The sequence below is a fragment of the Nannobrachium achirus genome, assembly GCF_963921795.1.
Source record: "Nannobrachium achirus genome assembly, chromosome: 7".
In the NCBI taxonomy this organism is placed as follows: domain Eukaryota; kingdom Metazoa; phylum Chordata; class Actinopteri; order Myctophiformes; family Myctophidae; genus Nannobrachium; species Nannobrachium achirus.
The window spans coordinates 11,287,544-11,312,543 of NC_137816.1; the positions used below are offsets into that span (position 1 = coordinate 11,287,544).

Here is a 25,000-nt window from a genome sequence, read left to right on the forward strand (position 1 = left end):
AAACCTGCTTTGCAGACACATTTGATGAGCTCAAGTACTGCCTTTGGAGCAGGGAGAGCAAGAAACCTGACTGGAATATACCCTCCACTCTATGAATTCCATCTATTTTCTTCGATTGGTGGAAGCACAGGGCAATTTGTCAGGTATGATTTATCCTGCATTGTGACGGAGTTGGCACGGAGGTAATGTGGTAGCAGCACGAGTTGGAGGTAGCATCTCACCCTCCAAGTTCTTTGACAGAAATAGTTCCCATCAGAGTAATCCCAGGGTTGTTGGACCTTTTGAACTGTAAACATGGCATGCAAAATGTTCCGACTGCAATGTTGATGGAAGCTCACCATTTATAAGCTCAGGAGGAATGGCCAATGACCTTGCCAAGGTCCTTGAAGCGGATTTATGGCTTGGTCATCATCATCATCATCAAGTAGGCATTGACCCATGTCTTTTTGGTGATTCCAACAAATGTTCTTCCCCTGTCAGCACCTGAAAAACTATGCACGCAAAGGAACCCTTGATATTTGTAACATCCAATAACTTGAACTCACTCGAATATATCAATTTCCTTTTTTGTTTACCGGAGGCAAGAACTTGATAAGGAATCGGGGTATCAGCCTCTTCATGTGTTTGCACTTCCTCAAAATCATGTCCCTTGATGAAGGTATCATATTATGATGCCTACTTTTTCATACCTGACAAATTGCCCTGAGCTTCCATCAATTAAAAAAATAGATGGAATTCAGAGAGTGGAGGGGATGTTCCAGTCAGGTTTCTTGCCCTCCCTGCTCCAAAGGCAGTACTTGAGCTCATCAAATGTGGCTGCAAAGCAAACAATAATCTGCCTTGCACTCCTCCCTGCAAATGCTATAGTGGAAACTGTCAACACTATTAGGGAGGACATGTATGCAGTAGTGAATTTCTCTGGGTACAATTGACCGCGAGCTCTTTAAGAGGATAGGGTGCGGGATTTGGGGTGACCATAACAAAGAGGTGTGTGTGTTGTGTTGTCAGTGTGAGTACAGTGCAATAAATGGACATGTTAGTCTGCGCGCCCAAAGTGAGAAGTTGCAATACCTTAATTCTTGCAATCCCTGCAGTAACACCTGAGAACCTGTCTGTCTAACACAAAAATTTTATGAATAATACTGAGAATACTACTAAAAACAGTTTCAAATGTAAAACAAAAAAATCAAACCTCGGTTCGAAGTGAAGCGGTGGACAGATAAAACCTCTATTCTGAATGTATTTGTGGCTTACTACATTTTTTAAACCCTGAAGGCCAAATTATCATGTGAAGCTTGACCAATCCTCAAAGTATCCATTCATCTAACCGGGAGGGACATCGACATTTTGCTTTTTGAAAAAGCCTATTCATTCTGGACTGATATTTTACACGTACGGGACAGGAAAAACCTGTTCATTCTGGCCTGGAGTGACCATATATGGACATAAGGTAACATACTTTGTGTTTTTGAAAAACCCTGTTCATTCTGGACTGAGATCACCATATATGGTAATTAAACGGACATTCTGTGGGACAGGAAAAACCTGTTCATTCTGGCCTGGAGTGACCATATATGGACATAAGGTAACATACTTTGTGTTTTTGAAAAACCCTGTTCATTCTGGACTGAGATCACCATATATGGTAATTAAACGGACATTCTGTTTTTGAAAAAGCCTGTTCATTCTGGACTGAAATGACCATATATGGGCGTGATACACACAAAGCCATTCATTGGAAGCGGTTTTCACCGCTTCAAAAAGGAAAAAAACTTCCCCATCAAGATTCGGCAGGCCCCCTGTAGTAACTCTGAGGACCCCCTAGGGGTCCCGGACCCCCTGTGGAAGACCCCTGGGTATTTGCTACTACTAATTTTTGCTTTCAGAGCCCAGTTACAACAACTTTAATGCTTCAGTTATGATCTAATTTAACATTGCTCTGGAGCAGGAGCAAAGCGATTACTGAGATAGGCCCAGAGGTCTGTTTGGGGGGTCCCAGGTGAGGAAAGACCCCAACCAAAAGTCAGAAAGGTTATTCTGGCTGCTTTAAAAGTGTAATAAATGAACTCAGGATGTTTTAAAACCTACAAAACAACTCTAATATTATGCAAATCGGACATTAACTGGCTGGCGTACTGTTCAGAGGCAGCCATCTTGGAAACATGGCAGCCATTTTGATTTTTCAGTGTCTAACGTGTTTTATCATAGGAACAACCCCTAAGGAGTACTTGTGAAAAGTTTTAGGTTTCTTTCCACTTGTGAAGTATTTTAGTACAAAAATGCATTTATCTGCCCCGCTATATATGGAGATCCCTGATGTCATCAATATTAAGTCCATATCTGGGAATGCCCATATATGGACATAGCCCATATATGGACATATTGTGTCAGTCTCATGTGGTCTATGACGACAAACATCTATGATGTCAGACGTCAGTCATCTCCATATTTGGGAAAATATGGCCACAACTTAAACAACCAACCAGCAGAGATAGCGACTCGAGTTGAAAAATGTCACACAAATCGCAGGATGTGTTCATGATTTGAGGCATTTTGTTCAAAACGGAGCAATCCTGCAAACTTTGGAATCCAATGTTAGCCAATCAGGATAGAATATGAAATATTGTACATATTCACGTTGATCACATGACTGTAGAGATAATGTCTACCAATTTGTGTGATTTTTGGAAAAGATCTGTAGGAGTAATTTAAATAAGTCGCCTCCTGGTTGCACTATAAAAGTCAGATGCAGGGCAAAGGTTTTTCCTCCAAAAATACGTTTAGCAAAAATGGGCCTCATGGTAGAGCTAGAACAGGCCCATGTGAAAAATGTTCTGAATTAGGATCCAGGAAGTGTGTGTGCATATTGGCAGTGACCGGGCCAACGGCGCCGGAGGTTAGCTGGTAACAGGCGGACAGACGGACGCACGGACAAGTGGCAAAACATAGTCTCTCCCATGCCTTCGGCCTGACGGAGACAATAATTCCATTTACATGGAGGCGGACGGACTGTGGGATTTCCGGATGATGTCATCACTAAGGGTGTGGGGGAGCGCTCGCTATCATGATCGAATGACAATTAAAACATAGGTACATTTTTACCAGACTATATACAGTATATATTTTATCCCACGATTTTTGTAACCCATTTTTTTCACACAGTGTCAATTGTCTAACAGAAAGACCCTTTTGCCAGCCCCACCTAGGGTATGGGCACTGATAACAGGGAGGGGAGAACACGCCCCCAGTGCCCACCGCGTCCCCAGCGGGAATCGAACCCAGATCCTTCTAGCAGTGAGGCGACAGCGCTACCGACTGCACCACTGTGCCCCCTAACAGACTAGACTATATTATTGATCAGTAGGCATGAATGCCTGGCGGTGTTGCCGGTTCGAATCCCGATCCGGACAACCTTTGCCGCGTGTCTCTCCCCATCTCTCCCCCCATTTCCTGGCAGTCTACTGTCCTATCAATAAAGGCATAAAAGCCCCAAAAACAAATCTTACAAAAGAAATCTGTGAAGTTTCCCTTTAGCTTGTGAACTGGTCCACAGACTGAAGGTTCAAACTGAATGAGCAGCACTGAGAATTATGGGTAATTGTCAGTTGTCAACAGAGATTTGATGGCCATCAGATAAATATTCAACATAAATGGTTTTGGAATAAAAATATCATCCACATGCCATTATTATTTCTTGCAGTTAAAACAAGGGATTTCTTTTGAATCAGATGAAATAAAATTCCCACAATGGAGGCGACAGCTGTGGCCGTTAAAAATACATCGACAAAGTCATCTGGGTGCAATTCACCATATTGTAGCGTCCTGTATTACAGTCTAGAGAAGAGATGTGTTTGGAAAGATCTGAAACAAAAATGGATGCCGTGTCAACAGATGTAGCCATTAAAAATACATTTGAACCATGGATTAAAATATCATTGCTGGAAACCTTGTATGTTACTTTCCAGGAAATGGAACAAAGAACATGCGTTCCAATGGATCCAACGTAGTTATTATTTATGGTATTCACAAGCTATTGTTAATACTATACATTTCAACAGTTAAATATTTATAAAACTCCAAGACAGACGTAACCACTTTCAACGAGCCATCCCTTGTCGTCTATAGGTCATCATAGTCAAAAACTTTCAAACATAAAAAGCTAAATTAGCTGATCTACAAGCTCACTGCGCGTTGCATTGCTACTTTTGCACGACACTATCATAGACAAAGTATTTTTCAAAATGAAGAAAGAATAACATAAAAAGATGAAACATGGAGATACAAGGTTTCTGCCCGACAGTGACGATACGAGATACTGTATCAACACAAAAAAACAAACAAACAAACAAACACAGCACTCCCTTAACAGACATAGCTGATAACAATACGTCTTAATGTTGGAATCAATGGGAGAAGTATTTATAGATGAAAGCACAAGGGTATCCGCACAGTAAGAGAAGGCAACATGAATGAACAGATGGATGTTTGGGGTCGTCTGTCTCTGTGTGTGTTTGTTCTGTACCATATGTGCCCCTGCAGAATGATTCACTCATTACTGTGTACGCATTAGTGAAGGCTCAGGACAGACAGACAGACAGACAGACAGACAGACAGACAGACAGACAGACAGATCAAGTGAGAAAGTGAGATTTTAATGTTTCCTCACATATGTCTGAGAGAAGAAAATTAAATGAAATGACATGTGTGTGTGTGCGCGCGCACGCGTCCGTCACCGTGCACTGATCAATTAGGCCTCGTCTCAGTCTCAGTGATTTGTGTGCGAGTTATTAAACAGGGCTAATTCATCCTACCTTCATACTGGCTATAAATCTAACATAGCACTGTGTGTGCGCGCGCGCGCGTGCGTGTGTGTGCGTGCGTGCGTTTGTGCGTGTGTGTGTGTGTGTGTGTGTGTGTGTGTGTGTGTGTGTGTGAGTGAGATTCATGGTCAGCAGGGAGTGCGTGCTATGCCACATTTTTCTCCATGTAATTAACAGTAAATTGTTTTTACTGCAGCACGCCATGAATATCCCCTCTGCTTAACACTGAGCCTCTCAAAACGATTGACTCTCTGTGTGTGTGTGTGTGTGTGTGTGTGTGTGTGTGTGTGTGTGTGTGTGTGTGTGTGTGTGTGTGTGTGTGTGTGTGTGTGCGCGCGCGGCCGCGCGTAGAGATCTGATCAAAGGGAGATCTGCTACATTCACATTATTGTTCTGCAATAGAATTGGGTTCTCTCTCACTAATGCCTGGTTTATAATTGGCATTGTTCACACTGAAAACAGCAGATCTACAAGCTCACAATGCATGAGCTGCCATGCAGTTTTGGTGCGTGACAGTGGCACACAACTCAGTATGAATTAGGTGTAATGTGGCAGGATGGTTTTACTCTGCTGTGGGTGATAAGAATCATCATCAAGGGGGAACGCAGAATAAAAATAAATAAAGGTTATATCAAAAGATGTAAGCTGCAATCCAGAACTTATATAAAGTGAATACATTTTTTTGTATTTATTTTTTCTGCATGGTAGGGTATGCTAATACAGTATAACAAGCAAATTTGCAGTGGTTGGAACTTTGAAGTGGTCTGCTCTTCAATTGAGAGATTCAGACCCTGATGAGCGCTATAATTTTGGTTTCCCACATGTGAGACTTGGGTTCAAATCCCAGGTACAACATGAAACTTATGGATTGTCAAGGCCTGTCCATGGTCTCTCCGAAACGGTACTTTTCTTAAAATGACGTCACTCGCGACTTCTGAAAAGCATTATACCGAATTAGAGTCCGAAGAAAAGTTCGGTTACGGAGAGACTATGGAAAGGCCTTAAGGCCACATTTAATGGCTTTGCACATAGGACCGTTGCGTTTCTTTCCGTTTGCTGCATGATTAAAATGCAATGGATCTGGTGTGCAAGGCTGTGCAGAATCCACACTGCGGATCCGAAAAGGAGTCATAAAAGGAGTCAAGGGGCTCTATTATGATCCAGGTCTTATGCCTTATGCCTTAACTTCTTTGCCTTTTTTTTAACTATATAGACATGTTTTTTTTTATATTTCAAATAGCTGATCTGCAAGCTCACAACGTGCAGATGTAGATCAGCATTTGAAGTATTTAAAAATGTTTTTCAAAATAGTAAAAAAAAGGCAACGAAGTTAAGGCATAAGACCTGGTTCATAATAGAGCCCATGAGTTTTTACCGCATGCAACAAGATGCACGAATCGAACTGGGTTCGATCGGGAAAAAAAACACACTGCCGCAGCCACCTGCCGCATGGCAAATTCGGAGCCGGTGTGCATGAGGTCATAGAGAATCATTGTTTTCTTTAAAAAAATGGAATTGTACGTTTTTTTTCGTGCGAGAAAAACGCGTCTGTGTGCAAAGGGCTTTACACGGCAATGATCAGAACAGAAAACGGCAAAGTTCTGTTCTCTCTTTTTATTCAGCGTTTACACGAAGACACAACACTGACTGAAAACGCTATAATGTGCATGCCCTGTTAGTTTACATCCGCACGTGGCGCACGTGGCGTGAGCTAACGTGAGCCATGATGTCACAAGTTTTGTCGTTTCCTCAGCTTTTCCTGTTTACATGGAGATGGGCGTGGAGCATCTTCAAAGATTTCCACTCTGAAAGGTGGTTTCACTTTGTTGCAGAAAAACTCTGTTGTCATCTAAATGGACGGCATATCTGACATTTTATTTTGCTGTTTTCTCTAAAGACCGTCGCCGTGGAAACGTGGCCTAAGTTAACTTTAAAACATACATCAAAGGCATTTTCTCTCCAAAAGCAAGTCTCTAAAGTCAAGTCTTTAAAGTCTCATTTTCAACTGCCAGGGCAGTGGTGGACAGTAATTACGTTTACTTGGGTACTATAATTATGTACATCTAAAGACTATTTGTTGAGGTCTGGCAACATGAGATTAAATTACCAGCATAGATGCAAAAGTGTAAATAGGTCATACACAGCTAAATATCTTCATGTTAAACAATACATGAATTGATTGCTTACACTTCCATGTTTGCCACAGTGTCGTGGCATTAAAGTATCCATATATAATTGTAGCTAGTTGTTTAGCATCTTTACAGGATGAAGCTCAGAGGCAATGATGAATGCCTGGGTGATCATTTGTTCATCATATACCCTTGTTACCTCAAGGAACTGTCACAATATTAAGGAACTGACCCAGCGAACTAGAGGGTAGTCCCTCTGGGGAGGTGGTTGACTGAAAATACACCTGGACAACTGGTACACAAGATATCTAGAAATCTAATGGGCACATTGCCATGACACTGGTATCCGCGGAGGATGAACCCTAACCATTTGCATGATTACGGTCAACATATGTAGAGGAGGGCTTCTTAGATCTTAGATCAGAGTTGTTCTAAGAAGTGATTAGCTAGAAGTGTGGAGCACCTTTTCTATTTAAGCTGCTTCTGTTTTCAATCTCAATGGACAGGACTGATGGTCTTCAGATAAATCCACAATTGCTTTAAGGCTGGTATCACTTATAATGTTGAGACAAAAACAAGATTACAATGGATGCTCTGATTATTCACAGGAAATCTGTATAACATTTGTGTGTGTGTGTGTGTGTGTGTGTGTGTGTGTGTGTGTGTGTGTGTGTGTGTGTGTGTGTGTGTGTGTGTGTGTGTGTGTGTGTGTGTGTGTGTGTGTGTGTGTGTGTGTGTGTGTGTGTGTGCGCGCGCGTGTGTGTGGAGTGTTACCTCCAGGCAGAGTACGTCCTGTACTGGGTGTACTGGTGATGCATCCTGTACTGGTACAGGCTGTAACAGTGAAGTTATAAATGCTGTGTGGCTTCAGCCCTCTGACCTCATAGCCTGGTTGAGAAGATGACGACGTGCTGTACAATACCTGAACACACACGCATGTTGATGTTAGTTCACCGTTCACACGTGCGCACGCACACACTCGCACACTCGACACAATTACACAGTAGTCCTGCAGTATCTGGGAGGAAGAGTTTCGTTCTTCAATCTACTTACTATATGGACAAGGTCTGATACACGCACGCACGCACATACACAAACCTCAGCACATCAAACCATATATTACAGCCAATCGATGGCACGCCAGTCTATTGAAATGGAGACATCCTGTCATAACATTCTCCATGCCACACACACACACACACACACACACACACACACACACACACACACACACACACACACACACACACACACACACACACACACACACACACACACACACACAGAGGGACATCATGAGGCTGCGTTGTCTAAATGACCTCCTGAGGGAGGGCTGTCATGCCATCCTCATTTAAAACAGTATTATAATCAAGCTGATATGAACCCTGAAACCACACACGCACACACACACACACACACACACACACACACACACACACACACACACACACACACACACACACACACACACACACACACACACACAGTCTAATTAACTCATTAAGGTGCTGATAACAGAATCTCATTTGTGCAAGGTATTGTTAAATATGAGAGAGAGAGAAACAGAGAGAGAGAGAGAGAGAGAGAGAGAGAGAGAGAGAGATAGCTGGAGGGGTAGTTCGGTGAGAGAGAGAGAATTTCATTAAGCCAGTGTGTGTGTGTGTGTGTGTGTGTGTGTGTGTGTGTGTGTGTGTGTGTGTGTGTCTCTAACCTGACTAACAACCGGGGGAGCGAAGGGGTTGCTGGTTTGCTCGGTGAGTACGTTGACCCGGTACTCTTTGACCTTTCCTCTGGAAATGACCCCATGACCTTCAGTTGTGTTCCAGGTGACCTTCAAGCTGGATGGCGACACAGCAGACACATCTGGAGGAGAAATCCACTCAGGAGCTGGAGCGAATAAACACACACACACACACACACACACACACACACACACACACACACACACACACACACACACACACACACACACACACACACACACACACACACACACACACACACACACACACACACACACACACACAGAGAGAGCAGTAAAGATGTATGTACAGTAGTCATTCAGTGTGTGTTTATTAAGCCTCTCTATTCCAAATCATAAAGATTCAGAACATCTGAAAATCTGCTGAGCTGACAAAGCTGTTATACCCTTATTGAAAGGATAACCCTTTGAGATGTATCATCTCGTTTTCGAGAGGGTCCTTATTACAGAAATACAGAGAATACAATAGACAGAACAGTACAACAAATACATTCATGCATTCATAAACAGATACAACACAACCAGGTCATCACTTGGGCTCAAACTGACCTTTTCTGCTCTTAAACAACTTTCTGAAACTAAAGTATCATCTACACGACTGTTATAACATGTGGTTTTATGATCAGTAGAACATCAGTCAGCTAAAATAACGTAGACATTTAGTTGGTTCTAATTTGACCCAAATATGATTCTAAAACATAAGAACTGTGGCAGATAGGACATGAACTTATTAGGTAGGGTAAGTGATTTCATTTGATTCAAATAACAAAATGGGTCTATGTTCTGATAGCACTAGTTACTATAGAGCAAGGTTCCCCAATTAGTTTTCCCCAAGGCCAAATCATGTCTAGGGTACCAAGCCGAGGGCCACAACATTGCAAGGGGAGGCGGTGGCGTTCCCGCTACTCCAGCGACAGTTCAGATATCGTCGTTGTCGGGTGAAAATCTTGTATGTCCAAAACCGTTCGTTTTGCATTTATCATTTTAAAAATGATTTAAACTAGTGAAAACAGCCGATCTACAAGCACACAACGCCTCGCACCGCGAGGCGTTGTGTGCTTGTAGATCTGCCGTTTTCACTACTTTTGTGAGACGGCCTTGAATGATGAAGCAGGGCTTTACTTTGCGAAAGAACGTACAAATTTGGAGATACGAGATTTCCACCCGACAACGACGATATACTAGTGTTGTTGCTGCTCTTATAGCACCATTATTATTGGGGTTGGTGGGGGCCTGACAGTAGCCCCCCGCGGGCCGCAAATGGCCCGCAGGCCGCCTATTGGGGAACCCTGCTATAGAGTGTTTGGCCCATATAAGGACTTCCGCCCTATCCCCTGTGAGGAGAAAAAAGCAGTTTCGGTTTTCCCTGTAGGTGACGGCATTCCTCCAATCAGGATCGAGTGGGGGCGGGCCTTGGCGTGCGTAAGGACCGCCCCCACTCGATCATGATCATGATGAAGACTTCATTCATAATAGTCAGGGCATGTGAAGTCACTAATATATATGACACATTAAATGGATAGATTCTTTATTCTACTGTTGACATCCAGCCATGAAATCTACTGTGAAATGGGATTCATGGGCAGACATAATCACACACACACACACACACACACACACACACACACACACACACACACACACACACACACACACACACACACACTTTAATATGTTGTTATCATATGGTTGTTAGCTTACAGTATTGTTGGAGGCATCGTTTAGCCTTAATGAGCCATATCGCCCAACACAGACGCATCTCTGCCTTACTTATGTTTAATTCTCTCCTTTCATTCCTGCCTAGCGGTTTTAATTCAATCATCTGTTATTTAATAATTAGTATATTATTAATAGAATATAGTAATGACATTTAGTTTTACTGTGTGTATTAGAGACTTTTCTGCCTCTTTTGTCATCTGGACTAGCACCTAATTTGACTACATAAGTAAGTAACCCCCCTGCACAAAAAAGGCAGCAAACTAAACCCTAGCAACTACGGCCCCATCTCAATTCTTAGTTCAATTGTTTATGTTTATTGTTGCAAAAACAATAAACATAAACAATTGAAACATGAAGTGGACTTGGGCAAATATTGCGGCATGGTCATGCTGGACCTCCAGAAGGCATTTGACACCCCAAATCACTCTATTCTGATTGATAAATTGAAAGCTATTGGTCTTGACTGCGCAGCAGTGAGCTGGATGCAATCTTACCTGGTGGGCAGAGAACAGGTGGTGGCATAGGCGATTTTATAGGGGTGCCAAGGGTGCACTTGCACCCCCTGGCCACCAGGGCCGAATTTCCACAGAGCAAAAAAGTGTCTGTTATTTAGCTCTGGTGTTGAAAAGCCCTCTCTCTCTCTCTCTCTCTCTCTCTCTCTCTCAAGCAAGCAAGCCAACTCTACCGAATTTTCTACTTAAGTTAAAGTATGGTTTATGTATGTTTTGTAATATTATAATTTATATCTGCAAAGTAACCACAGTTTTAAAATAAATAGAGGAAAAATACAATATTTGGATCCGCGATGTAATGGAGTAGAACAACAAGATAAACCGTACAAATCCTGTAAATTTTCGCACGCTCTGGCGCGCGTGCATGAGGAACCCGGTCGGTCTTACACCCCTGATAGAAGAGGCTAGAATCACCTATGGGTGGTGGAGTTGAACGGAACCCTGTCCCCCCCCCCCCTCTCCCAGCAAGCTGTGGCATTCCTCAAAGAAGTATCCTAGGGCCTCTATTATTCCAAAATATGTAAACGACATGGCATCTGCTTGCGACTGCAACCTGTTTCTGTCGTGGATGACTCAGCTCTCCTTGTCTCGGACAGGGACATATTACAGGTTGAAAAGGCCCTTAGCTCTGAACTAGATAAGATCTGCACCTGGCTCAATGACAACAAACTTTCAATACACCTGGGTAAAACCGAATCCATCCTCTTCAAATCATAACCTTACCAAGGTCGATAACTTCACAGTCAAGTGGGTGACAACGTAATAACACGAAAAAGTTGCATCCTAGAGGCTAATCTTTCCAGTGAAAAAATGACTACTAAGGTAATCAAAATCAACCAACAAATTCGTTTTTTACAGAGGATTGCCCCGCTGGTCAATTACAATACAGAAGACTCTAGCGAGTGCACTCATTCAGCCCCTCTTTGACTATGCAGTCCACGTATGGTATCGCCACGCCTCAAAGGTCTAAGAACAAGGCTCCAAACAGCCCAAAACAAACTAATTAACCTTGCTTAACCTTCCTTTTCGGGTTCACCTTACTGCTAATCACTTTTCAAGCGTGGGGTGGCTCACAGTAGATGACAGAGTACAGCATCTTACAATGGGTCTGGTGTACAAGATACACTACACCACTAAGATACCCATGTACCTGACAAAATACTTCCAAAACGTCAAGGATGTCGACAATTACAACACCAGAGGCAGCGCCACAGATCATGTTCAACCCAGATTCGGCTTAAACAAAGGGTCAAATTCGTTCACCTGCTATACCACTGAAATGTGGAATGCCCTACTGAAGGCCTTAAAGGGGTGTAAATCCCTACCTTACTTTAAAACCGCTCTGAAAAGCCACTTACAGGCGGTTGTACTCGAAACAGGTAACAGTAAACTTAACCTAACCTTACATCCCCCTGACCTATCTATTGTACATACCATTTATTTTTGCACCGTGTTTTTACGAAATGTAAAATGTTATATGAGTTGAAAAAAGGATCTCAATGTAAATAAGCCATGTGCTTTCCTGAGTGTTTGCTTTTAGTTGACCTTGTACCAGTGAACTGTACTGTCATGAAACTGTACCCTTTCCGATGCTTCAAATAAATTCTTCAATCAATCAAAAAACATATCTAGTTTAACTCATTTGATCCCCGAGCAAACCTTAGATTTCCCGCTGTACCGCCCTGCCATGCCCGAGGAGCCCGAAGACTTAATTAGCTTTAATCATTATGAAACAATTAAAAGTATGATCGCTGTTTTTCGCCGATTCGGACTCGAAGCTGTCTCCTAACTGTATCCTGCCGCATTTCCGGTTTTGACCGGATCTAGATTTCCGTATACGGTCTGAGCCTGGGCCCGCCTCCATTGGTTTACATTGTAACAGAAGAGGAAGCTACTCGGCGATGGAAAGCTCGTTTTTCAATCCGATTTTTGCGTTTGGAAACTTTGATCCAGTCTTTACACGCCTGGATTATGATCCCCGCACATATCGTGCGCGAACGTGTCCACGCGTTACCATAGCGCACAGCTGGCTGTTTCCAATGTTTTTTTATGTAAACAGTGGCGGATACAGCCTGGCAATGTCTATTTCAATGGATTTTTTTTATTCAAAGCTGTCATCGAGTCTACACGTCTACTACATGAGTCGCGCACAGATCATGCACGATGCGTGCATGTGCCCACGTTAAAAGGTAAGGACAATTTGGCAGCTGCTTAGTTCAACTATGTTTAAAATGGCAGCAAAAAATTTAACAACATAACATACGGTACTTATCTCATCTGGCGTGACTTGGAGACACACATTTGACCTTCATCATGTCATGAGCCAACACAGCAGATAAGCTCCTCTAATGTAATAATGCAATCGAATCTAGCTAAATAAATAATAATTATGATCAGCAAACCATCTGCTCTCCTCTCTAACTCCTCTGTTGGATGTGAAACATCAGGACAATGTGAACATGATATTCCAATCAGGCTCCAGAACAATCTGCACAAGCATGACACAGACATCTCAAAAGACCCTAAGCAGAGCCTTAGGACACAGTTATAACATGGACATGATAATAGACATATGAACCCCTGACAGAGTAGGGAATCGGGATTCTCATATATGAACTAGAAATGACAATTATATGTCATTATAAGTTCACACTTGTCATTTTCTTTAGCATAACAAAGAATAATAAATAATAAATGTGATTTTTATTCATTCTAGTTTGACATACAAACGTGGGCTTCAAAAATCATAGATATTGAAAGTTGCAGGGAGGGGGGTAAGACTTTTGCACTTCTTTATTGGCTGTACTTCTTATTGTCACGCGCATATGCACACACGCACGCACGCACGCACGCGCGCACGCACGCACGCACGCACACAAACGCAGTGATGGTTTATTACAGGGGTTCTAATTCTGAAACAGCTATATCACGACCCCATATTATGATTTGTTTTTTTGGCTAGCCCTAAAATTGGACCCCTGAAATTGGTTCCGAGATCCGAGTGGAGCCAACTTAAAAAAAAAGGAAGACGCGGCCTGGGCCACAGGGTAGTGGTCCAGGCACCAAGGCTGCAGCGTCGCAGGTTCGAGTCCCAATCCTGACGACCTTTGCTGCGTGTCATCCCCCTATCTCTCCCCCGTTTCCTGTCAGCCTACTATAAACATATCAATAAAGGCAGGAAAAAAAGGAAGACGCACCCAGACGGCACCAATTATTTTATGGATAAAAAAAAAAAAGCTGTTCTACCACCACAGTATAGGCGAGATGTCAGCTGTAGCAGCCTACAATAAGAGACAATTGTGTTTTCACCTTCTAACTTGCTACCATGCCTTTGATTCCACAGAGGTTTGACGTGTTTTGATTGAGCGTTTGCTCTCAGCTCTCATTAACAGAATGGTCATTGCTGGAGAGGCAAGCAGAGCATGCAGACAATACACAACAACGCAGCGCAACACTATGGAAACGGTGGAGTGCTAGACCTTTTGCCAGTCGAAGGAAAATAAATAAATAGACCAGTCAATCGCTAGAAGTTACATATTGCAACCAGAGTTTCTTTATCCAGCTCTAGATTGTATCTGTGGCATTCGATCTGTAGATCAGGTCTATCAATCCCATAGCCTGGGGGAGCGTAACCGTAACAACAGACAGGACATCGACACCTAGCCCTCCTCATTGGCTACAGCGCCAGCCAATGTGGAGAAAGTGACGGGAACTTTGTAAATGAGGCCCTGATGACTAGGTGGTGGAGAACGTAAATGAGCCACTGATGACTAGGTGGTCTTATGAGACGTAGACCATGTCTGTGACCTGATAAAAAAGCTTGATAAAATACAGCTAATACATGATGAGGCTGGGGAGGTGGAGGGAGTTTGTTCACTGCCAAGCCGTCATTTGTGGCAGCAGCAAGAGATGTTGAGCATGTGAGAGTAAATGTCAGCTGATCCATTATGATCATGGCTGAATGTAATTGGAGGCTGTATGGTTGATGGATCAGCTCAAATTCTGTGCCCACCTGAGCTACTGCGATCTTAGACATGCATGTGAAAAGACGTGTATGTTTGTGTGAGGTCAAGTCAAATGTATACAGAAATCAGCAACATAAAAAAGGAAATAGATGTGTGTGGGCGCATATACTGTACTGACCTCCCTCCAAGGTGCGTGCGGCAGTCCACTCTGATGTCACACTTCCAGCCACGTTCGCACTCACAACTCTGACGTGATAGGTGGAAAACGCCTGTAGACCCGTTATCGTTGTGCTGTTCTCCGGGGGCGGGGCGATGGCGGTTACATTAGACTCTGGAGTGACGCTGGGATCCAGCCAACCGGAACTCACGAATACCCTCCTCTCAGGCACAGGACTGGTGTGATTGTGTGATTCCACTGGCCCCAGTAGATAGAGCTCATAACGTGTGATTACACCTGCATGACAAGATAAACAAGCAAAACAACTGAGGACATGTAAAAGTACTCAAACTTTTTACTTTTTACTAAAAGTATCAATACTGCAATGCAGAAATACTCGGTTACAAGTAACATTTACTTGACTAAAAGTAGAAAGGTATTTCACAAGTTTTCAAATGTATAAAACTTTGAAAATAGCAGATCTACCAGCTCACAATGCTTCACGTCGCATTGTTGAAGTGCTTATTGTATGTTTTGTAATAATAACCAAAATCTATAAAGTAACTAGTAACTTAAGTTTTCGAATAAATGTAGTGGAGTAAAAGTACAATATTTGGATCTGAGATGTAGTGGAGTACTGGAGTAGAAGTAAAAGTATTGGAAATACTCAAGTAAAGTACAAATTAATACCTCAGAATTGTACTTGAGTACAGTACTTAAGTAAGTGTACTTCGTTACTTTACACCACTGGACACGGATGCTGGTTTTACAGCTACTTGATCACTTAGGGTTAAAGTTCATACCGATTACTCTGATCTTGCACTTTGTCAGTCAGTAAAGGCCTAAAATGTAATTGACCCCTCAGCCTGTAGAACAAGAGACAAGTGAATGGAGATCCATTCAGTCTGTCTTCACTTTAACAATGAATGTATTCACCAGAGATCTCATTCATTCTCTGGGACATCCTTTTGGTTTCTCTTTCCCTCCTCATTGCTCTCTCTCTCTCTCTCACTTTCTAATTAATCTCAGCTGAGCTCGAGTGACATAGTAACAGCCTAGGCTGAATCTTTGAAAAGCAACAGAATATATGTATGTGTGTGTGTGTGTGTGTGTGTGTGTGTGTGTGTGTGTGTGTGTGTGTGTGTGTGTGTGTGTGTGTGTGTGTGTGTGTGTGTGTGTGTTGTAGCTTGATGCAGCGGAGACGTCTCTTGTCTCTCCTTGTTTACGATTGTAGTTAATTTGATTGGTCCAGGTTAGTCTCGATATGATAGGTTCAGCTACATATCAGTACAGTTTAGTGCGAACAAGACATAAAACAAGTCCTCATACGCTGTTTTCTTCCGCCTAGTGACTGACATAGTGACTGCATGAGCCCGCCACCACACACATACTTTTTCTAGACAGTTAGTGTGTGTGTGTGTGTGTGTGTGTGTGTGTGTGTGTGTGTGTGTGTGTGTGTGTGTGTGTGTGTGTGTGTGTGTGTGTGTGTGTGTCCTACCGTAGGGTTGAGTGGGAGGTTCCCATACAGCCTGCAGTGTGTGTGGACCAGTGGCATTGACCGTGGGTGGGGGCTGGTCCTGGGGTGCAGCGGGGGCGGTGAAGATGGACAGGGGAGGGGCAGTGCTACACCCTCCTGTTGAACACACCTGCAAAGAATCACCATCACTTTATAATAAGTTATGACTCTCTTAAAGGGATCCCTGGCTAATACGACAAATATGCCTTAATACATTATAATTGTCCTCTATAACTACAATGTCAAATTAAAAACACCTAAATTATTTTATTTCTTCTAGAAACATCTAATCTTTCACTCGTGTGCAAATAAAAACAAACGTAATACTTCCTATGGTTAATATGAGCATCAAATCAATATTTCAAATGTGTTTGTGTTGTTGTTTTTTTGCACATGCATGCCATACATTCCATAGGGATAGATCACACATGACATTTATGACATCATCATCTTGCGGCATTTCCCCTATTGAGTGAAAGATTAGCTATTTCTAGAAGAAATACAATAATTTAGATGTTTTTAATTTTACATTGTAGTTATAGAGGACAATTATAATGTATATTAAGGCATATTTGTCGTATTAGCCAGGGATCCTTTTAACATAATCCGCGATTCTGCGATCACAGAAATTATCGCGGAATTGGCGACCACCCTTTCTCGGCCATTCGCGGACTTTACTGATGTCCGCGGAATAACAGTTGCGAGTGGCGGCAGAGCGGCGGGAACAGTTATTACTACCATTATAAAACGATTTGTAAATAGTCTGGCCAGTGGCCACCTCATACAGAGCCTGGGGGAATAGCTTAGCTTCCCTCCTACTAGTTGCACTGATGCTGGATGGTCCCGTCCCACCCACATTCCTGACAGAAACTGTGACCTGAAATATAGTTCCTCTATGCCTCTATGGTCCTGGCAATAACAATGCTAATGCAGAAGAGAATAAATAAATATTACACCCATACTAGGTAGTAGGTAGGCTATCCTCTAAAATGTGGTTACTATGGGCATGGTTTGTATGACAATATAGTCTTTGCAACAGAAAGTAATTATTAAAAACAATAACAATTAAAGAAATAATAGATGTATAATATTAGATTTTCATTCTCAAAAATGATTATTCAAATATTTGATTATTCTAACCACTAATTACAATTAATTGTAGCTATATCATGAAGGGTTTTACATGATTATTAGAACTATATCATTTTTAGCTTTATAACTGGTCATTTTAGGGTGTTTCAATGTCTGCGGAATCAAGAATTGTTCTCCGCAGAATTCCGCAGAATCAGAATTGTTCTCCGCGGAATCAAGACTTTTTCTCCTCGGATTCCTGGGGGGACTATTTAACACATTAAGACCTGAGGCGGATTCTACAAAATGCATTCTAAATCAGTAGTTCTCACACTTTTTTCATGCCAAGGACCCCCAGAATGATAATATGTACTTGGCTGCGTACCCCCCCCCCCCCCCCCCCCCAGGGACCCCCCAGAAGAAGCAATTATTCAACATTTTCTATTCTTTCTCTTTTTTTAATCCCCCAATTTTTGTAACCCATTTTTTCACCCAGTGTCAATCGTCTAATCATTATACAATGACACTGGGTGGAAAAAATGGGTTACATTAGTCTCTAATGTAATCCTGGGAGCTACACTCCCTCTGCCAACCTGGGGAGACAACGGATTGGCCTCATGCTTCCTGCTATGCATGAGGAGTTCAAGCCACTTCTTTTCACCTGACAGGTAGGACGTAGCGTATGGAAGGAACACGTTATTCCAACCAGTACCTTTCCTCTCTATCAGGTGCCCTGGCCCGGCCCTTTTGCCAACCCCACCTAGGGTATGGTAACAGGGTTCCCCCACATCTTTACCAGTTAATTTCCAAAACTTTTCCAAAACCTTTCCCGAATATACAATCCGATTTCCAGGACTATAAAACAATAATTCAGCTCAATAACAAGTCGCTTACTCCTATGTGCAATGCCCAAAGACAGGTAGTGTATGCCAGTGGTTCTCAACCTTTTCAGGCCGTGACCCCCGAAATAATCATATTTGAACTGGGGACCCGGCACCCTGACGAGCACTAAGACTTTTATTGTGAAAATAGCCAATCTACATGCTCACAACGCCTCGCAAAGCGAGGCGTTGTGAGCATGTAGATCTGCTATTTTCACAATTTCTGCCTCTAATATTTGACAATTTGGCTAATGTTTAATTTGTCCTTTCAGAGGTATTAACAAAATCAATAACCAAAGACAATGCATAGCTATTTTGTCCTGGACCTTCCAGGACCCTTGATCAATTCCAAAACTTTTCCAGTACTGGAAAAATATTTGTCTAATTTCAAAATATTTCCAGGAATTTCATGACCGTGGGAACCCTGTGGTAAAAACAGTTTGTTGAACCTACAGTACGTACTGTACCTCCAGGGTGAACATGTAGAGGCTGAAGGGTGTCAGACCACTAACTACTGCATCTGTAGAAACACCACGGTAATGGACAACAGGCTCTCTACTGGATGACTCTATGGACGACAACACAAACCTAGAGGGAGGGGGAGGAGAGAGAGAGAGAGAGAGAGAGAGAGAGAGAGAGAGAGAGAGAGAGAGAGAGAGAGAGAGAGAGAGAGAGAGAGAGAGAGAGGCTGTGAAAGAGAACATTTAAATATGCAACTACAACAACTGCTATCTATCACTCTTTCTGTTTCTCTGGTTTGGTCCAGTTGGTTCTGGTCCAGTTGATTCTGGTTCTGGTCCAATTGGTTCTGCTTTGGTCTACAATATATGATCCTGGTCTGGTGGTGGTTTTGGTACGCTCCAGCTGATTTGTTCTCTCTCTACCTACTCTCCATCTTTTTGTTGATCCAGGTCTCTCCCTCCTCTGTATCAGTGTCTGTCATCATGTCCCTCCTTCTATAATATAGAGGGAGCACCCCCCCAATTCAATATCCCTTACTTCCGCCCATACCCATTTAAAATGTAGGCTTATGCTCTGAAAATTGATATGTGTGCATAGTGTGTTCCCAGAATTGCACCTTAGGTTAGGTGGGCATAGTTTTACGGAGGTTAGGGTTAGTCATAGTATTTTCACCAGGTTAACATTCACCAGATTCGGACTAATGGGATGTACAGTAGGAACAATGAAATGTCGGACCAATGCCATGGCACCCTTCTATCCTGAGCTATCCCAGACTAGCAAAACGTGTTGGAAATTGGAATTGGGTGGTCATTGGCTTTAGCCCGCAAGCATAGTCAAGGTGGCATTGAATCAGGGCTCCAGCAAGTCTTGACTTAACTTAACACATCGGGTGCCCACGTGGTGTCTACAAGTAAATTTCTTTGATGTCGCTGGAGGCCCACGACGCGTTTGACGCGTTGTACAGTAAACTATACTGTACTGTAGCTACTGCACTTGGCTACCGCGGTGATGAAGCAAACTCCATTTCCCAACATGCAGCGCGCAATTACGTCATCCGGACGCGCTGTGTGTCTCGTTGACTTCCTGTTTATCGGCTGCACAGAAATGCTGTTCTCTCCTAATCTAGCTTTTAAATCACTTTCATTTCAAAACGGCAGCCTCTTCTACCGGCCGTCACACAAACAATGTGGCTCAGAATTGATAAAAAAACGGTCCTGACTGAAATAGAAGATTTTCGCGAAATAAACAGGACATACTCAGATTACATTTACTCGGATTACTTTTCTCGCCAGTACTCTCGCCGGTAGGTAAAATGACGCGTTGCCATGGGCACCAGCAACACACACACGTCATACATCCGGGCACTCGATGTGTTAAAAGACCTGGAGGCGTGGCCAATGCTGTTTCGCTATTTTGAGTGCGGTAAAATGCCTTAGTCATGGCGCCATGGTGTGATGTGACTAATTCAGGGCTGTTTACCCTTGGAGGAAAAAAATCTTAAAGATGGGGTGCCATGATGTGTTTTTCGATCAGGCCTTTTGACTCAGTGGCTTTCAGCTTTCAGGAAGAAACCAAAAATAATGTGCAAAATTGCACATTATAACCACTCTATTGGAGTAAGGTTAACTCCATAGACACACACAAAACAGAAAAAGTACAAAACTATGGCACCAACTCTTTAAGTTAAGACTTGTCTGGATCCAGCCCATAGACCCGCCCACTCTCTGAGTGGACTGGTTTTCTTGGTCTGGTGTTGTCATATGACGCTAAAGTTTCTCTGGTTTAGGCAGAACCAAGCCAATGAGAGTCGGAGCCTCGGAGGAGGGGGTGGGTCTAACTTTTGAAAAACAACAGTAACAGTGGAGGGAGGGGAGCTCAGCCAAAACTCTTAATTGCTCCCTTTGAACATCAAAGGGGGGTATGCTTACCTCGTTAGCATCAAAGACAACGACCTGTTTGATGCCTGTCATAGAGGGGAGGGGGAGGGGGAGGGAGGAATGTTTTTGTCAAAGTCAAACACAGCCCCTCCCACCAGACCTCGTGATTGGGAATTTCAAATTTCAAATCCCCTACCGTTTGAAATCTCTTGTCAATGGGACAATGTCAGTCTGAAATCAGGCTAAGTTAAGACACATAAGACCTGGTAATTAAGACAGCTAAATACTGTATGTCCCTCTATGTTTACAGGGGGACGTGGAGGAACATGTGAAAAAGGCTTCTATGTTCACAGTTACGTGGAAGAAGAGGTAAGAAAGGTGTCTATGTTCACAGAGGCACGTGGACAAAGAGGTGCGACACAGACTCTCCGTTGTGGGTCCTCCTGATGGCCTCGGCCAGCATGACTGAGATGTCCATCACTTGGATCTTGGGACAGTATTTCATGTTGTCCTCCTGGGGCACGGTGTTGGTGACCACCACGGCCTCCAGGAGGTCGGGTGCCTTGTTGAGGCGGGCCACCGCGGGGCCCGAGAGCACGCCGTGCGTCACCATCACGTACACCTTGGCGGCTCCGGCCGCTGCCAGCTTGTCGGTGGCGTGGCAGATGGTGCCGCAGGTGTCGGCCATGTCATCCACCAGCACGGCCACGCGGCCCGCCACGTCGCCCACCAGCACCATGCGCTCCACCTCGTTGGCCCGCTTACGGTCCTTGTGGATCAGCGCAAAGTCCACGTTGAGCGCGTCGGCGATGGACGTCACCCTCTTGGCGCCGCCGGCATCCGGAGACACCACCACGCAGGAGCGCCACTCGGCCACGTTCTCCTTGATCCACCTCAGCACCACGGGCTCGGCGTACAGGTTGTCCACGGGGATGTCAAAGAAGCCCTGGATCTGCGAGGCGTGCAGGTCCATGGTGATGATGTGGTCGGCGCCGGCACCCGACAGCATGTTGGCCACCAGCTTGGCGGTGATGGGCGCGCGGCTCTTGTCCTTCCTGTCCTGCCGGGCGTACGGGAAGCAGGGCACGACCGCCGTGACCCGCGAGGCCGAGGCGATCTTGCAGGCGTGGATCATGATGAGCAGCTCCATCAGGTGGTCGTTGATCTGTCCGCAGCTGCTCTGCACAATGTACACGTCCTCCTCGCGCACGCTCTCGCCGATCTCCACACACGTCTCGCCGTTGCTGAACTTCTTGGTGACCACTTTGCCCAGTTCCAGGCACAGGCGCTCCGAGATCTTCTGGGCGAGGTCCGGGTGGGAGCTTCCGCTGAAGATCTTGATGTTACGCATTCTTGTTTCTCGTCAAGGGCTGGGAAAGCTTGGTTATACCAACAGCGTACATAGAATACGTTTACGTTGAGGGACAGACATATGGGAGAACGTTCCGACACTTTTATATCAGACTTTGTGTGACATCACTCATATTATGACGTTCCATATTTGGGCGGAAAATCACTTATCATAGAACTGTGCCATCATACTGATGACTTGAGGGATCACCATACAGTATAAGTATGGGCATAAAAGAAACACAGTAGTATCCATATATGCCCAATATATGGAATCTAATCTTACAATAAATGTGACAAATCTCTGTGAGTGGCTGTATCCCGTTGAGAAACACTGCTCTATAGTAAAGACTATAGAGTGAGGGGCATAAAGACAGATCGAGTCTATACTCATCTCCCTCACTCTTGCCATCTATTCTCCTCTCCTCCCTCAGTACCTCTCCACTGGTCCAGTATCATTCCGTGGACCCGACCAGTTGAAGCTGGCGCTCGTGGGCCCTGGTCGTCCCACCAGGCTGAGATGCAGCTGGTCTGCAGCCGGTATGGCGGATAACGTCTTGTAGGACACAGAAGAGCTGTTCGTCTGACCCGCTATGTTAGCCGTTAGCATCTGGTAGGAGTAGTTAGTGAACGGAAACAAGCCACTGTCTTCAAACATCTCTGGATCTGGAAGAGAAGAGGAGAGGAGAGGAGTTCAGAAAAGACAGGAATGAATATAGGCAGGAGAGAGGTGTGAGAGAAACAGAGAGAGAGAATGGGGAATGAGAAGAGAGCAAAGGGTACTTTTACTTAAAGTAGTTTCAGATCCATCAACAAATTCATTTAAATTTTGTTCATCGGACTTATTTAACTCCCCGCAGACTATGTGCTATGAGGATTTTGAATAATCCCAACTGCACTCTCTGCGCCTCAAACAGTATTGGTACCTTCCTTCACATGGTTTGGGAATGCCCAAATGTGTCGTCATTCTGGAATATGGTTGCCTCCAAACTTTCAACTATTTTTAGTATTAATATCATATCTTCTCCTTCTTTATTTTTATTAAATGACGTCTCACAGTTGCAACTAAACAATATACGCAAGCGCATCTTCTTTGCTGGATTAACGGCGGCGAAGAAGATGGTAGCTACGCGGTGGAAACCTCCTCATACGTTAACGTTTCGCCAGTGGGCCTTGACCTTTCTAGATATAGTATATTTAGAGCAGTCGATAGCAAGGTTACACGGAGCAAAAGAAGAAAACATTAATATGTGGTCGGACATTGCAGATAAGCTTAAGGCTATGATTCAAGAAATCACTATATAGTGGTAACAGCCTAGCACAGGCATGCACTATTGTACATTCCGTGTTGGTCCGGGGAAAGGGGGTGGGTGGGTTTTCTTTTCCTTTTCTTGTTTTGCTATTGTTTGTGTTGTTTGTCTGTTAATTGCATTTTTCTTTTGATTAATGTTTTACTTTTTCTTGTTCTATTCATATGTATGTCTCTAATTTCATGTTATGGAAAATAAAAATAATTGATAACAAAAAAAAAAGTAGTTTCAGATCACTTTCTGTGCTTGTGAAACATGTAATTGATGTGGCGCTCAACCTTGTGGTGTATCATGAATATTAATAATACCATGAGTTTGAGTGCCATATCCCTTTTATAAGGATGGTTAAAACAAGGAATGAAAGATTCACCCAACTCACAATTCGATACGATTCAAGATTCAAGTTCCACAACAAGATCTTATCACAATTTTCTTTTTTGGGCAAATTACATTCTATTTTACTGCAGAATTGTCCATGTTTGGTTTTGTGTATACTGTGTCGGGCAACGGTATCAAAATAGCTAATATCAAAACGTGTTGTGAGCTTGTAGATCTGGTTTCAGGTTTAGGTTCCAGTTTAGGTCATGCTTTTGGTGACACTGTGACATTTACCTGATCATTCAACACATTCTCACTCCCAAGCAAGAGTATTATAAACTCAGCACAAAAAGAAAGGAAACTTGACTTCGGTACAGAGCTGTTAAGCTCAGAGTCAGGGAAGCCCAAAACGAGAGTAAATGCCATCAGAACAGCCATTTTGGCAAATTCTGGGTCGGCGCTACCCACTCGTTTGGCTGTGGTGCTCATTCCACGAATGCCTGTTGCTTATAACTGTACTTCGCTGTAAAGGTGACAAATCAACAATGAAAATGATATAAAGGGGAGATATAATGGACCGAAGTCAAGTTTTCCTTTCTTTTAGTTTAGTTAACGAAAACTAACGAATATATAATGGGTAATAATAATAACTGAAATGATAGACAAAATGCCCTTAATTTTCGTTTGTGCATGGTCAGTGGTTTTATCTGTAACTGAATACATTTTAAATTCTATCTTTTGTTTTTATTACACAGTTTTATTATACAAAAGCATGGTACGAACATTGTATTTAGCTTTGAGTAGCCTATATCGTGAATGTGGTCTCAGCCAGTCAGTGTCGAGGTTTGGAAGAACCCATTTTATAACAGACGATGTGAAGTTATACAGCGCTGTACTGTGTGTGTGTGTGTGTGTGTGTGTGTGTGTGTGTGTGTGTGTGTGTGTGTGTGTGTGTGTCTGTGTGTGTGTGTGTGTGTGTGTGTGTGTGTGTCTACTCACGGAAGGGATATCGACTGTGGACCGTGTAAACAGGCTGTCCGTCCCTGAGGAGAGTGTGGTTGAGAGAGTGGGAGTTGGGAGAGTCGGGGGGACCCCAGGACAGACGGATAGATGAAGAACTCAGCACAACACCTACTGGTACAGGCTGCTGG

The 25,000-nt window shown here is 43.4% G+C and overlaps 2 protein-coding genes across 2 annotated transcripts in view; both read right to left on the minus strand.

Moving 5' to 3' along the window:
• Positions 1 to 25,000, minus strand: part of ush2a (Usher syndrome 2A (autosomal recessive, mild)) — a gene marked incomplete at both ends in the record, with an annotated part of 371,709 nt that overhangs the window by 255,740 nt on the left and 90,969 nt on the right. The window contains 7 exon segments of the mRNA XM_080730052.1: positions 7,724 to 7,871; positions 8,661 to 8,836; positions 15,086 to 15,361; positions 16,563 to 16,710; positions 19,000 to 19,120; positions 22,659 to 22,887; positions 24,849 to 25,000. The exon segment at positions 24,849 to 25,000 is cut by the window's right edge and continues 7 nt beyond it. Of these exon segments, the coding sequence (XP_080586178.1) occupies positions 7,724 to 7,871; positions 8,661 to 8,836; positions 15,086 to 15,361; positions 16,563 to 16,710; positions 19,000 to 19,120; positions 22,659 to 22,887; positions 24,849 to 25,000 (1,250 nt within the window).
• Positions 21,260 to 22,222, minus strand: LOC308289103 (ribose-phosphate pyrophosphokinase 1-like; the record flags this gene model as incomplete). Its single annotated transcript, XM_080730665.1, has 1 exon — positions 21,260 to 22,222. One exon carries the CDS (start codon positions 22,220 to 22,222, stop codon positions 21,260 to 21,262), a length of 963 nt encoding a protein of 320 aa, XP_080586791.1.